Source organism: Pseudorasbora parva, chromosome 19 (genome assembly GCF_024679245.1).
Source record: "Pseudorasbora parva isolate DD20220531a chromosome 19, ASM2467924v1, whole genome shotgun sequence".
Lineage (NCBI taxonomy): Eukaryota > Metazoa > Chordata > Actinopteri > Cypriniformes > Gobionidae > Pseudorasbora > Pseudorasbora parva.
The window spans coordinates 34715396-34731608 of NC_090190.1; the positions used below are offsets into that span (position 1 = coordinate 34715396).

At 41.6% G+C, this 16213-nt stretch overlaps 1 protein-coding gene across 1 annotated transcript in view; it reads left to right on the forward strand.

The window, feature by feature from the left end:
- Positions 1-14208: 14208 nt before the first annotated feature.
- Positions 14209-16213, forward strand: part of col11a2 (collagen, type XI, alpha 2) — a 35801-nt gene continuing 33796 nt past the window's right edge. Inside the window, exons 1-2 of the mRNA XM_067425490.1 lie at positions 14209-14299; positions 14412-14525. Coding sequence (XP_067281591.1) covers positions 14444-14525 — 82 coding nt within the window. The 5' untranslated portion in view covers positions 14209-14299; positions 14412-14443. The remainder of the gene's footprint in view (positions 14300-14411; positions 14526-16213) is intronic.

The following is a 16213-nucleotide window of genomic DNA, read 5'->3' on the forward strand; positions in this document are numbered from 1 at the left end:
CCATTAGAGCGATCCGCACGCGGACATCGTTTTGCGCTAGTTATCGTGGACTACGCAACCGTCCGATCTCCGGAAGCAGTGGCTCTCCGCAACATCTCTGCGAAGAGTGTTGCGGACGCACTGTTTCGTTTAATCTCCCGAGTGGGGATTCCGAAGGAAATCCTCACTGATCAAGGCACGGCGTTTATGTCACACACGTTAAGCGAGTTGTACGGATTATTGAGCATTAAATCCATTCGAACAAGCGTCTATCACCCACAAACAGACGGCTTGGTCGAACGATTTAATCGCACTCTTAAATCCATGATCCGTAAATTCGTACAGGAAGACGCCAAAAATTGGGATCGGTGGTTAGAACCCCTCTTATTCGCTGTGCGAGAGGTCCCGCAAGCCTCCACGGGGTTTTCCCCCTTCGAGCTTCTCTACGGACGGCAGCCCCGGGGGGTGCTGGACGTCCTACGAGAAACTTGGGAGGAGGGGCCTTCTTTGGCCAAGAACGAAATTCAATATGTGCTGGACTTGCGAACAAAACTCCACACCTTGGGGACGGTTGTTCAGTCTCTGGGGGTTTAGCAACAACCGTCCGATCTCTCTCGACCCGCTGGATGATGGCCCTCTTCAGGTCTTCATATTCCAGGAGGTTCGCCACCGGCAGTTGTTGGGCGGCCGCCTGGGCTTCAGTCGGCATTCAGTCTCTGGGGGTTTAGCAACAACCGTCCGATCTCTCTCTCTCCTCGATCTCCGGTTCCACCGATGTTTTATACCCTCTCCGCGCTCATTACTGGAACGAGAGACAGGTGTTATTAATCTGCTTCCAACCCACTCACTTACCGCTTGTCCCGCGGCTCTCTCTCCCGCTGCAGACCTCGCTGAACCACGCCCCCCTTGCCACAGTTATAAATATAAAAAATAATTTAGAATTTGAACTGTGTATGTTAACTAAGTTTCTTTGTGTGAGCGGCGCTCATTTGTTTTGTATTTTTCCTCGAGAGGCTGCGTGAGCGTCAAAAGCATCTTCCAGTTTTGTTATTGACGTTTTAATCAGGCTGCTTGTCCCTACTATCTAGGGAGAATTTGTTGCAAGCCCAGGACCGCCAAAGCCGGTCGTATAACAGGGGTACGAGACTACGCAAATTTACACCGGGAGAGAAAGTGCTCGTATTACTCCCTACGTCGAGCTCTAAATTAATGTCGAAGTGGCAGGGGCCGTTTGAGGTCGCACGACAGGTTGGAGACCTCGATTATGAAGTGATACGGTCCGATAGGAACGGGGCACGTCAAATATACCACCTCAATCTCCTTAAGAAATGGAATGAGGTGGAATCAGTGTTGTTGGCGACGGTGATCGGGGGAGAGGATGATCTCGGGCCAGAGGCGAGCATCAAAGCACAATCGGTCGCGCTGGCCCCTGGGGGAGATCACCTCTCACCGTCCCAACTCACTGATCTCTCTAAACTACAGGCGGAGTTCGCCGACGTGTTTTCGCCCCTACCGGGACGTACCAACTTAATTCAGCACCATATCAAGACCGAGCCGGGCGTGGTAGTTCGCAGCCGGCCGTATCGCTTACCTGAACACAAGAAAAAAGTAGTTCAGGAAGAATTAGGGGCAATGCTCGATATGGGAGTAATAGAGGAGTCCAACAGTGACTGGGCGAGCCCGATCTTTTTGGTCCCTAAGACTGACGGCTCGGTCAGGTTCTGTGTGGACTACCGCAAGGTGAACGCAGTGTCGAAATTCGACGCGTATCCAATGCCGCGGGTTGACGAGTTGCTTGATCGGCTGGGCACGGCTCGATTTTATTCGACATTGGACTTAACGAAGGGCTATTGGCAGATCCCCTTGTCTCCATTGTCCAAAGAAAAGACAGCTTTCACCACGCCGTTTGGATTGCACCAATTCGTCACGCTTCCCTTCGGCTTGTTTGGGGCACCCGCTACCTTTCAGCGCCTCATGGACAGGATTTTGCGTCCCCATGCCGCCTATGCTGCTGCTTACCTGGACGATATCGTGATTTACAGTCACGATTGGCAGCGGCATATGCAGCATGTCAGGGCGGTCTTGAGGTCGCTGAGGGGAGCGGGGCTCACGGCCAATCCGAAGAAGTGTGCAATTGGGCGGGTGGAGGTAAGGTATCTGGGCTTCCACTTGGGTCATGGGCAGGTGCGTCCCCAAATTGATAAGACCGCCGCAATTGCAACCTGTCCGAGACCCAAGACCAAAAAGGAGGTAAGGCAGTTCTTGGGGCTGGCGGGATATTATAGACGGTTTATACCAAATTATTCGGACCTCACCAGCCCTCTGACTGACCTTACTAGAAAGGGGCTACCAGATACGGTCCAATGGACGGAGCCGTGCCAGCAGGCCTTCACCCGAGTTAAGGCTGCTCTATGTGGCGGGCCGCTTTTACACTCCCCTGACTTTTCTCTCCCTTTTCTGTTGCAGACTGACGCGTCGGACAGGGGGCTGGGTGCAGTCCTGGCCCAGGAGGTGGAGGGGGGAGAGCGGCCGGTGCTGTACATTAGCCATAAGCTCTCGAAGAGAGAGGCTAAGTACAGCACCATCGAAAAGGAGTGCCTTGCCATCAGGTTGGGCCGTTCTCACCCTCCGCTACTACCTTCTGGGGCGGGAGTTCACCCTCTGTTCGGACCACGCTCCTCTCCAATGGCTCCACCGCATGAAGGATACCAACGCGCGGATCACCCGTTGGTATCTAGCTCTTCAGCCTTTTAAGTTCCAGGTGGTCCACAGGCCGGGTGCTCAGATGGCTGTGGCCGACTTCCTCTCCAGAAATGGGGGGGGGGGGGGGGGGGGACGGCAGGCCGGACGGCTCCCCGGCCTGAGTCGGGCGGTGGGGGTATGTGGCAAGGGGGGCGTGTTCAGCGAGGTCTGCAGCGGGAGAGAGAGCGCGGACAAGCGGTAATGAGTGGGTTGGAAGCAGATTAATAACACCTGTCTCTCGTTCCAGTAATGAGCGCGGAGAGGTATAAACATCGGTGGAACTGGAGATCGAGGAGAGAGAGAGATCGGACGGTTGTTGCTAAACCCCAGAGACTGAATGCCGGAAGCCGGAAGTGCCGACCCGGAAGTGAATTGAGCTTATGAGAAAGATACACACTGGAGTGTGAACATTGTGTTTTGAGTTATACAAAGAATAAAAGACAAGCATCAACCGTCCAGCCGACCCCGTGTCCTCTTCCTTCCTTCCATTATCGAACTTTGTTACAATAACATATGATATAGTTGAGCAATATCACACGAACAAGAGTGCTGTTTTCCAGAATACCATCACAACTGAAAATGTGACGCTGATTTCAAATGACAATAATTCATTAACATTAAGTCACTTACATTTTAGATGCAAATTGGCTGTTTTTGTATATTTTAGCTAAAATAGTTCTAAACAAAGATCACAGCAGAAACATAAGGCGTCTCACACAGCAACAATGTGCTACTGAATGATTCAGCGTTTTGAATTATTATTTTTTTCGGACAAGCACATTTTTTTACTCGGACAAGTGAATGACAGATTTACAAGCACATGAACAGGTTTAATGTCGAGCCCTGCATACAGTACTTGCTATCGGATGGTCAATGAAATATAAATGATCAACATTTACATAGAAAACTGTGTATACTGGTTTGATCATTATTGATTTAGATATCACCCTAACTTTCCACACAAACCGCCTCTGTGTAGCATTTATTTATCTAAATATACAGTAAATCGAGACAATAACATCCCAGTTTAAGCAGAGTTATGAAAAGATTAAAATTCAGATCCACAAACCCTGCAAAAGCATACTCACACACTCGCCGACTCGCTACAAAGAGCAAAAAGTCTTTGCATTCAACAATATATTCACCGAACGTTCTAAGAATTGATGCGGCGATCTGTGACGTTAAAAATCGAACACTCGCGTTTGTGACGCTGTTTTGTTGAATTAAAACAGAAAATGCTAAACAAATACAAAGAGTTACTAAGCATTTTTAAATTCATGACTGTTTACACAAAAACTAGTGCTGTTTATTATTATTATTAGCATTTGCAGCTGGTACATTAATGGGAGCAAGTTGCGGATGGGCAATACAGTTATTAAGCAACCACTCAACCAAACTCAGTCAAACAGATATTACAATAAAAGCACATTTCTGAAACAATATAATTCACAAAAAAATCTCCTGCAGGTGTTTTTTTTTTTTTTTTGTCTGTTTGTTTGTTTGTTTGGTTTTTTTTTTTTATAGCTATAGGCCTATATATGTCTATAACAAAGCAACAATATTAGAAGAATAACGTGCTTTCCCAAACATCAAAAATAAGCAGTTAATTTGAAATTACTTTGACATCTTGCTCTATATCGCCAGCGAATAGTTCCAAATAAATCGTTGCGTATCTTCAAGCACAGATAGGACGCTTTTTGACTGTCTCAATTTGTGTAAAAAATCCACTTGGGTTTGAGTATTTATTTTTTCCCACCAAATAATTTCACACGTCTAGTAGCCTACAATTGTAATTTTGTTTTATTTATTTTTTTGGGATTGTTTAAGCACAATTTTGTGTACACCTCTGTTTAAAAAACACACTTTGTTACCATATTAAGCCAGGGCTTGACATTAACACCTGCCAACACGCCAAATGCGGGTATTTCAGCTGTGGCGGGGTATAAATAGTACGAGTGTGCAATGTCGTGGAATGTATACGCCAAAACTAATTTTGGCGTGCATATGATACGCTGTTTTTCGCGTGCATATGATACGCACTTTATGGCGTATATATGACACGCACTTGGGTAGGTTTAGGGTAGCGGGGCGTATATATGACACGCGCTTGGGTAGGTTTAGGGTGTTGGGGTGGGGGGTTCGTATGTATAATACGCCATAAAATGCGTCTCATATGCACGCGATAAACCGCGTGCCATAGACACGCCAAAATGAGTTTTGGCGTGTACATTCCACGACATTGCACACTCGTACTATTTATACGCATTTTTGTGAGAATACCCTGGGCAGCCACACCCACAGGTAGAATATAATTTACAGCCAAATTAAATGCCAAGACCGTCGTATGACAAAATTTGCTACAATTTAACTACAATTCTTTATCGATTAACTATAGGCGAGATAGGTGGAACCGCGTTGAATGGCATTCAACAAAAGCGCTCTTTCTCTCTCTCTCTCTCTCTCTCTCTCTCTCTCTCTCTCTCTCTCTCTCTCTCTCTCTCTCTCTCTCTCTCTCTCTCTCTCTCTCTCTCTCTCTCTCTCTCTCTCTCTCTCTCGCACGCGCATTCAGTTCTCCTTGCTCCGGGATATTCAAATACACGCGCACACAGATGTCAAACTGCAAAATGTCCATCGCATGGATTATCTCGCATAAACACAGTCGGTTATGGCTTAAGTGTACGTAAACAGGTGGGTAATAACTGGATATGTGTCAGAATATTACGTCCATACATTCAGCAGCCCAATTAAATACCTGTCTGTCATAATTTTAGCTAATCAAAAAACGATGAATACATATTAAATGAATATATATTAGTATCTGAATTTTTATTTTATTTTTTATTTACTATTGTTTTTGTAATTTGCCTATTTGTTGTTTTTTAAATATAGCCTAACTAAAATAACTCATATAGGGCTCAACATTAACGCTTGTCCGAGACAAGTGGATTTTTTGAAGGGACAAGTGAAAGAGAATTTTACTTGCCCAACGGACAAGAGCCTGATTAAAAAAACAAACAAACAAAAAAACTAACGAATCACCAAAATGCAGGAATGATTGTTCATTAATTTAGTGTAAGTGGCGTTATTATCTATAGTGGATAATAATGTATAATGAACTGAGGATAACAAGGTCTTTCTGTTGACGCTGGTGCAGCCTCTCGAGGAGAAATTACAACACTTGAGCGAAAGCTGTTTTTCTGAATACCATTACGACTGAAAATGACAAGTAATAAGTAATAAAAACAAGTAATTTACATTCACTTACATTGACATTAACAAGTCACTTACATTTTAGATGCAATTTGAGTGTTTTTGTTCTATTTCAGCAGCGAAAATCGTTCACAGCAGAACCGTAACGCGTCTCACAGCAACAAGTGTGTTACTGAGGGATTCAGCGTTTGAATGAATCGTTTGAATTAATCGTTTGAATGAACGACTCAATGACTCACTCATTAAGACGGCCACCTGCTGCCACCTACTGGAGGTTTAGTGTCATGTTTAAATATACTTTCCAACATTTGTTATTCGTCTATTCAAAACTACAAATCTCATAACATTTTTTAATGCAATTGTAATTTTTCAGTGTAAATTATTTAATTTGATTGGTAAATCTTCTAAATCAGGTAAAATTACTCAAAAATAATACCTGTAAAATTATAAAGCTCAAAGTTCAATGCCAAGCGAGATATTTTATTTAACAGAAGTTCCCTTTCAAAGCCTACATCGAACGGCCGGTTTGGACTACACCCCAGCACTTCCTTGCAGGAATGACGTCAGAACCGTTTGTTGACTAACCCGCCCACAAGTACACGCAAAATAGGGGGCGTGGTCTTGTTGGAGAAGAGCGTGCATTCAGCGCTTGCATCTCCCTTATGGTAAGAGGTGGGACCTTTCCGGGCAAAGTGCGCAGAGCTGCTGTCCAATCACAACACGGGAAGCGCTGGCCCAATCAGAACTCGTTACGTGTTTCTGAAGGAGGGACTTCATAGAACAAGGAAATCATCAGGCCGTTTTTAGGACAGAGGAAACAGCACTGTACAGATAAGTAAATTGTGTGAAAAATACTGTTTTTTTTACATGCGAAACATAAACTCATGTTATATTGCACACTGTAAACATAATCAAAGCTTTGAAAACACGCGAAGAACGGGACCTTTAATAAGCAACGAGAATACTGTTTCTACACAATTTAAAAAAAAAAAAAACTTTATTCAACAATCTCTTTTCCTCTGTGACACTATCCTACGTGATTAATGTAAGCAACATATGCATGTGGTGCTCAGCCAATAGTGAGCCGGCATTCTGCCGTAGAACTAGGAAGCATTACACTGCATGAATAGCCTAACAACGTGAATAGTGTAAGAGAGTAAAATGGAGAGAAGACATTGTTGAATAAAGTCCTTTTTTCATAACATTAAGGTTGAATAACTATTGCCGACTATTTGAACAATCTCGTTACTGCCTTTCTGGACCTTGAAAGTGGCCGTTGTGTTGCATGTGGGGTCAGAGAGCTCTCAGATTTCATCAAAATACCTTCATTTGTGTTCTGAAGATGAACGAAGGTCTTACGGGTTTGAAACGACATGAGTGAACTAAGCCTTTGATATCTTATGTGATTATTTAATATTTAAGATGATTACAATTTCAGCTCCCTTTGAAATCTGTTCTACAGATTTTCCTTCAAAATCAGTGCAGGAAATCAGTCAGCAGATTCACCAAAACCTGATTTGCTTAGTGGGAAGCATTATCACAGCAAGAAGGTCGCTGGTTTGAGTCCCGGCTGAGGCATTCTTTGGGGAGTTTGCATGTTCTCCTTGTATCTGCATGGGTCTACTCCAGGTGCTCCAGTCCCCACCCCCACCCCCCCACCCCGCACACACACAAACAAACAAACAAACAAAAAACAAAACATGCAGTATAGGTGACTTGGAGATGCTAAAATTGTCTGTAGGTTTAAATACGAGTCCGGAGCCCTGTAATGGGGAGGGGAAGGGAAAGACCTGACAACCTACCTCTGAAAAATTGCTGAGAAAATTCATGGTTAGACTCCCGCATATGGCTATAGAATCACCAAGAGTCGGATGCAACTGAAATGGTTAATGAGAGAGACAATGTGTTCCTGGATCAACATCTTGAGGAACAACATTCAGTCAACCAATCAGATTTAAGGGAAAATCAGGACGTGCTCATAAGTGACAGATTTGGAGCTCTCCACAGGTAGCACACATGATAAACCCATCATCACACCTGGCAGAAGCAAACATCCATTAGTGTGCATGCATTTCAGATTGGCATGTTGGTGTTGCAACTCTCAAGGCTGAAAAGATGCAGATACATTTCGACCTTTTTAGACGTTTTCACAAGTTGTCCTTTTTATTTATTTATTTATTTGTTTGTTTGTTTGTTTATTTTATTTATTTTATTTATTTGTTTGTTTGTTTGTTTGTTTGATGTCCATTCTTTTTGTTGCAGAGCCGAAATGTACCTTTGACACTGGTGACATATCCTTATTCATCATTCATCTGAAAACATTCTGTATTCAGATTTGCCTGATTTTGTATTTTTACACAAACACACAAAAAGGGAAAATAATATGTCTACATTTAAAGGTGTTAAAATTGCTGTTTTATATTTAGAAAGCCCTTTTCCCATACATTACAACATGATTCACTTTTGATTTGGACTTTTCTTGACATGTACAGTAAAATGCATTTTTTTAATCACTTTAATCTGTTTTTCCTTAGCATTTGTTATATACATTATTGCATTATTATATAAATGTATTATGTTAATTGTTTACTTTTTATAGTATATCTTAAAGACAGTGGATGTTCTTCTTTTACTGCCATGTTTTAAATAAGACTATGTAATGTAATTTGGCTTTCATCTATTTTCATGACATCCTCTCTTTCTCTCTCTGTGTGTCCTCTCCATCACCGTCCCCTCCCTTGACTCATCAGTATGTCCCCAAATTTCCACTTCAGTCAGTGGGTCATATAATTCGACCTCCTCCCTTCTGCTCATTCTCTCTCTCTCTCTCTCTCTCTCTCTCTCTCTCTCTCTCTCTCTCTCTCTCTCTCTCTCTCTCTCTCTCTCTCTCTCTCTCTCTCTCTCTGGGTAAATACTGTTTGATCCCCCTCTCTCTCTCTCCATCAATAGGCCTCATTCATTCCCTCTCTCCTGCTGCATGCCATCGGACCCCCCTCACCATCCCTTCATTCCAATGATTTTTTTCCCTCCGTGAAGTTTTCCGTGACTTCTCAAATAGTTAAGTACCTGTACTACCTCTTTTCACATAATCTTTTCCCATAGTCATTTTCAGTCGTTCTCTTCCTTGTCTTTCTCACACACTTGTTTGTTTCACCGGTTTTGGATAAATGTAGTTATGACACTGGTCATTAAGCTGATACATTTCCTTATGACTATTATATATTAAAATGTATAAAGGGCAGTCATGACAGCTCTAATAAAAATATATTTTCATGTGTATCATTTATATTTCAGTGAAGTTTCAACTTTGTCTCAAAAAAGAGGGAAAAATAGACAAATGTCTCCTTTTGCACTCCATTTAATATGATTATTTTTTTTAGGAGAAAGTATAGAATTTCTGTTCTTAAATTTCCACTATATGAGCTCTCAATCTTCTATAAGTAGCCGTTTTGTTTAATAGTCACCATTACTGAGACGATTGAAGAAGTTGAAGAAAATTTGGTTAATGATGCATAATTGCGCTAAATGATCTGAGGCGCTTTCAGGCAGCCACACTTGGAAAATCAGAAAAAAATGAGTCAAACCGAGAGCTTATGTGTGTTCACATGTTCGTATACTACAATAATCTGTTCAACAACCAAACAAACATTTATTTGTTTGGTGCTTTAAACTCTTACCAGCATAACTGATGGTTTGATAACCATGTGCAGCTCTTGTATACAAGCAGGCACAGCAACCATTAAGCTAGCAAACATTTGCTCATTTTTGTCTGAAACCTTCTAGCCAGCCTTCAATCTCACCCTTCCCATTTCACAGCCTGATCTGGGCGTACATGAGGCCGCTATCCAAAATCACTGATCCATTCTTCCTAGCTCTCTCATTTTGTGCCCTTATATCTGGGTCTCTACTTACTGGGAGCTCTGTGTAGCGTAATACAGAGGTACATACATAGCCAATTATTCTCAATGCTCCTGCTGTAACCCTGTACCAACCCAGTCCGTTTCCTCGCAAACACGCACACACAAATATACACATGCCAATCTGTTTCCTCCCCCCTTCTCCGATCTATTTTGGTGTGTTGTAGTGGGCTAGGGTGTGTGTGCGTGGTTTGCAGCCCTGCCCAGTAAAATACAGACTTTTTAAGGAAGTCTGCAATATAATCTGGTCGCTTTATTGTAATTACAAGGTCCCCATTTTGGAAATAACCAGGCTGTCCGCAGGCACTTGCCGTGTCTGTCTCCAAGGAAAACTTGAGCTTGGCTTTCGTGTGCCCCCCCTTGAACTGGTTCGTGTCCGGCACGTAGCCCTATCTGCAGATAATTCATTTTCTCACACACACAGCGATTTTAATTTGCTCGCTCAAGATGTTGTCATAAAATCTGTTAGCACGGGTGGCCAACCAAAACCTACACAACCGCATGGCTAGTGGCCTATCGTCATACCCTGGAATTACTGAGGACAAATTAGTAGGCTGTATTAATCTGAACAGCTGAAATCACTCAAGGTGGGAAACATCTGTCTTGAGGAGATTTCTGTCAAAGTCTGGATGGCTTTTTACCTGTTTTTTTCAAATAATACGTTTTATCGGTTTTGCCTTGTACATGGTTTGTACATGAGCCAAAACATTATGTCATTCGTCTATTTATGTGAATGTTCTCAAGGTACTTTGCAGTGTTTGAGTTGAAGTTGCGCCTCAGTGTTTTTCTGGATGTAAACCGGTCTCAGGCCATTTAAACCCCATCTGTATTTTTATATCTTCTCAAGGTCTGTGTTCACCTGTACGTCAACTTCTTAATGCTCACATGCTTAACCACGGTTTCAGACAGACCAAGTGGGCGGTAATCCATCCAGTTGTTCACATTTAGTTGTATTTGGTTGTTTATGTCAGTTTAGACTAGAGAGTTCCTTTTTTTTTTTAAAATGCTGTTCACGATAAAACTGTAATTATGAACAACAAACTGCTCATTTTTATCCTACCCAGCAAAGCAGTTAGGTTTAGCATCAGTGCTAATTTGACCAAAAATACAATAATTTAGAAGATGAATCTGCATACCCACACATCCCTTTGTAAAAGTGCTCTGGTTTGCTATTTAAAACCTGCCTCTAGATGTGTTCTTGTCTATTTATTTATTTAGTTAATATTTAAACTTGTTTTATTGTCAAATTAATTAATCGCATATATACACACTATATTGCCAATAGTTTTTGGATGCCTGCCTTTACATGCACATGAACTTTAATGACATCCCATTCTTAATGTGTAGGGTAATATATCGAGTTGGCTCAGCCTTTGCAGCTGTAACAGCTTCAGCTCTTCTGAGAAGGCTTTCCACAAGGTTTAGGAGTGTGTTTAAGGGTATTTTTGACCATTTTTCTAGAAGCACATTTGTGAGGTCAGGCAGTGATGTTGGACGAGAAGGCCTGGCTCACAGTCTCCGCTCTAATTCATTCCAAAGGTGTTTTATCGGGTTGAGGTCAGGACTCTGTGCAGGCCAGTCAAGTTCCTCCACACCAAACTCACTCATCCATGTCTTTATAGCCCTTGCTTTGTGCACTGGTGCGCACTCATGTTGGAACAGGAAGGGACCATCCCCAAACTGTTCCCACAATGTTCGGAGCATGAAATTGTCCAAAATGTCTTGTTCCTTTCACTGGAACTAGAAGCGTGACATGTTACTCCAGAGAACACGTCTCCACTGCTCTAGTGTCCAGTGGCCGCGTCCTTTACACCACTGCATTCGACACTTTGCATTGCACTTGGCGATGAGGCTTGGATGCAGCTGCTCGGCCATGTAAACCCATTCCATGAAGCTCTCTACGCACTGTCCTTGAGCTAATCTGAAGGTCAAACAAGGTTTGGAGGTCTGTAGCTATTGATTACAAAAAGTTGGCGAATTCTGCGCACTGTGCACCTCAGCATGTGCTGTCCCAACTCTGTGATTTTATGTGGCCTACCACTTCTTGGCTGAGTTGCTGTTGTTCCCATTTGATTCCACTTTGTTATAATACTATATATATATATACACGCGCACACACACACACACACACACACACACACACACACACACACACACACACACACACACACACACACACACACACACACACACACACACACACACACACACACACACACACACACACATATGTGGTTTACAGGGACTCTCCATAGGCGTAATGGTTTTTATACTGTACAAACCGTATTTTCTGTCCCCTTACACTGCCCTTGCCCCTAAACCTACCCATCACAGGAAACATTCTGCATTTTTACTTTCTCAAAAAAAACATCATTTAGTATGTTTTTAAGGCCATTTGAATTATGGGGACATTTGATATGTCCTCATAAACCACATTTATAGTGTAATACCAGTGTAATACATGTACGTACTGGTAATGTAGTTATGCAAATGTGTGTCCTCATAAACCACATAAACAGGCTCACACATACATACATGTATATATTTAATATGTAATATGTATTTGTTTTTTTATAGTTTATTTCTTTAAATGTTTTTCTTTTGACAAATTTGAAAACAACACATTCAAATATTTTATAACATTTTATCTTCAGTTGTATTGTAGTATAGTACACCTGGTTCCCACTTCCCACCCACATCCTCATTTTCCATGATCTTTTCTCACATTTTTAAAAATACCTTTATTCTTTCTCACATTCTCCTCTGGCCTCTCTGTGTCAATGGGAACACCACAGATTTAAAGCGTATGATTATACTGTTTTATTATAGAAACGCTAGAGTGCACCAGCCAGAGGCCTTTCAAAACACATGCCATGATTGTTTATGGATTGTCTCCCTTAGACCATAATGGGTCATAGGACATAAGAAGCACTGATTTGAATAACTGCAAATTAGAATATCCCTGCAGGGGAAAGGCTCTCGTCAGCTCCTAATAGTGTTGCTAGGAATTTTAACATTCATAAAAGAACAAAATGCAGGTCATATTGTGATGAGTGACTGCTGACAGTAAGGCATTTGATTACCAATCAATGGCAACCATTCAAAAAAAAAAAAAAATATGCACTTGTGGAATTTCTGTTTTACCCATTTTAAAAAACTCGTATATAAGGGTTGTTTCTTCAAAAGCCAAGACGTTTATAAAGATCCTTGGACAGATGGAGCACAGGCGTAACCTAAATAAATGACTGGTTTTCCTTTTATATCCTTTACTTTGAAGAACGGCTTCTATAGGAGACAGTGAGAGAGAAAGTGAAGGAGAGACGTCAGCATGAACTAGTTTCTTTGGTGTATCAGAGATCAAATAGCAAAATGAGAGAGAGCGCATGATCACACTCATTGCTTTCGGACTCATGTCAAAGTAAAATCTTAAAGGTTACTTAGACTACTGTATATATGCCTATTTTTATCAATTACTTGCAACAAAAACTATACTATAGCTATAAATGATTGTAAATTGAGCCACTTTTAAAACTGAGGCTGAATAAAACACCAAATCAGAATAGGATGGTATTTTTTCTTCTTCTGTTTTCTCCTCTTTAGTGTCCTGTGGATATATTTAGCTGTAGGCTATTGTCCCTACTGTGAGAACCATAGACTGTAAAAAAATAGGTGAGAACCAAATTGCGTCCCATAAATTACTGACAGAACAAGTGATTCATAATTTGCATACAATAAACATTTCTTCAATAATTCTCGACTATGACTAACTGAAATTAAATTTTGCTGACAGAGCTAATCTTTCATTTCGTGTCGTACCTGCTGGCGTGGTCATTTGACAAACCGATTCGGACCGAGCCATGAAAAGGGCAGGGAAGCGGGTGTATGACGTCACGAGCGGATAAGGCTCTGATTGGTTGCCGAGATTCTTTATGCCTACGGACCCATCGGTCCTACATGGTTCAGCTGTCTAACAGAAATAAATAGGGAGAATAAACTGACTCATCTACATGCCAATCGCTGGCACGTCAACATAAAACAGCTCATGTGATGAATGCAGATATTTTGGGCCATATATCCTTGATGGTTTCTTGAAATGCACGTCTCTCGATACGTAACGAACGTGTAGAAAGCCGCAGAAGCCCGCGTGCATGAATCTCCCTCCCTCTTTTTTTACTCTCTACCCTCTCATTCACTCTCTCTCTCTCTCTCCACACACGCGCGCGCGCTCCCTCGCATTTCGTGGGAGAAAGTAAGAAGAAGGAGAGAGAAAGAGAGAGATTGAGAGAGAGTGATTTGAAGTCTCTCTCTGCTCTCTCCGCTTTTCTATTCACCCAGACTCAATGGGGCTCTAGCATTAGGGGTTTCAAGCTGTAAAACTGCATATTTATTACCCGTTCCCTTCTTTCTATTTAAGTTTTGTACATAACACAGATAACTTATTGAAGATCAAGGTGGGTGTGCGTCTCTCCAGGCGCACCAAGTTCCTTAAAGGCTCCCTAGAAGCCAGTTACTGTTAGAGAAAGAGCGAAAAAGCTAATTTTTTAAAATTGTCCTGCCTTGTAGTCTAACCGAACCGCTCAAAAAACTTGGGAACTATGGATATTCGGAAGAAGCGGAGGCCGTGGTGCATGGAGACCTCGTTCGTGCTCCTCCTATGCCTTACTCTGGCACAAGCAGGTGAGCATTTTGCTTTTTTGGGGTGTTTGTGGGATTTGACATGCTTTATGTACGGGTCATTCTATCAATGCTACATTTGGTGTTGATGCGCTTTTACGCACTCCATTGGCTAAACGCTGAGATTACAGGTGACTCGCTGCTGTTTCCAAGAAGATGCTTATAAGTTTTCTAACGTATCTTTAGATATACCATACGTGATTTCAGTTCTGTTATGTTGCACTCTTAATTTTGTTGATATATATATCCTTGTGGATGTTGTTCCCTTTTGGTGAGCTCACATTGGTAGGCTACGTTGGTTCGTGATCCTTCAAGTAACATCATTCGTTTATCTTGCAAGAATTAGTTAAGAACTGGAATATAGTCGACACACACAAATATAGGGCCATGAGTTGAGCTCCAGGCCTCGTTGGCACACATGTATAGTGGCATCCCCGGCGGGGGCATAGGATAGGACGGTGCGTTCACTGACAGGTTTCACATCCTGCTTTAAACTTCACCTCAGCGCGCAGCACCTTGAGGCGCCATTTGTTAGTTTGTGCAAACAATGAACATAAACCGTATCTAATCGTAGCTACCCATGTATTTCAAAATATATGATTTAGCCTACATTGTTATTATTTTTTATTTAAACATATTATTTATGATATTTTATTGGGCTAATTACGTTCTCTGGGATGCCTCTCAGCATTCAGTACATTTAATGTATCAAATATTTCTGAATAATGGATAGCAACACTTTATGGATGGCCACTCATCCACTGCTCGAACATTCTCTCTAAGGGTTCTCTTTTAAATAATTTCTCAAATCAGTAGGCTATTTCAAGTTAATTTATTGAATATCCTATATATAAACCTAATAAAGTTGTAACAAGACTTTTGTGAATGTGTCCTAATCACCCTGTCTAGTTAGAAAAAAAAATCTTACTAGGCTACTATTTGACACCTGTTCCTCTATGTAGCCTAAAGTTATTTTTTATTAGTAAGATTGTCGCTCTTTTTTTCATAAACCTTATGAACATTATTTTTTACAATCCTTCTTTCTTAATTATTATAAAAGATCCCTTTTTTTATTTAGTCAGTTATTTAATTTACAACAAACTTCCAGACTATGCACAGTCGGAAATAATAATGAAAACTGCGCTTCTAATGTCCACCGCTACTGGGTGAGTGGCGCTCGAGGTCCTTCTGTTTTTCCAAAGAAGTTTCTTGTACAGTAAGTAGCAGTAGATACAAACCAATATAAATGATTTCCATGCCTGAAATTAGTACCTATTTGATTAAAATTTAATGTAAAAATTGATAAAAGAAAAGAAAGTAAATAACAAAGCATTAGATAATGGCGCGCGGTGCACCTAACGTCCCTCAGGCATGGATGTAATTCCAGATTGCTGATTTGATCGCACGTTTTCTCCCCGGTCCTTCCCTTGTGTATTTGGAGGAAGTCTGAATATTTGTGCCTCGCATGAGTAGGTTATTATTCAGCCCTGTGGTTCAGAGAGGTGCAGTGAATGAGTTAGTGTCTCCTGTGTGAGCTCAGTGATATTTGTGTAAACGCACACATCTGTTACACCTGAAGAATTTTCCACAGTGTGCCAGTTTTAGGCCAGTGAAAGTTGCACAGTGAATATACCTCAGCCTACAGTTTCTGGTTGATAAAATTTTTTTTTTTTAAATGACCAGTAAGAAAC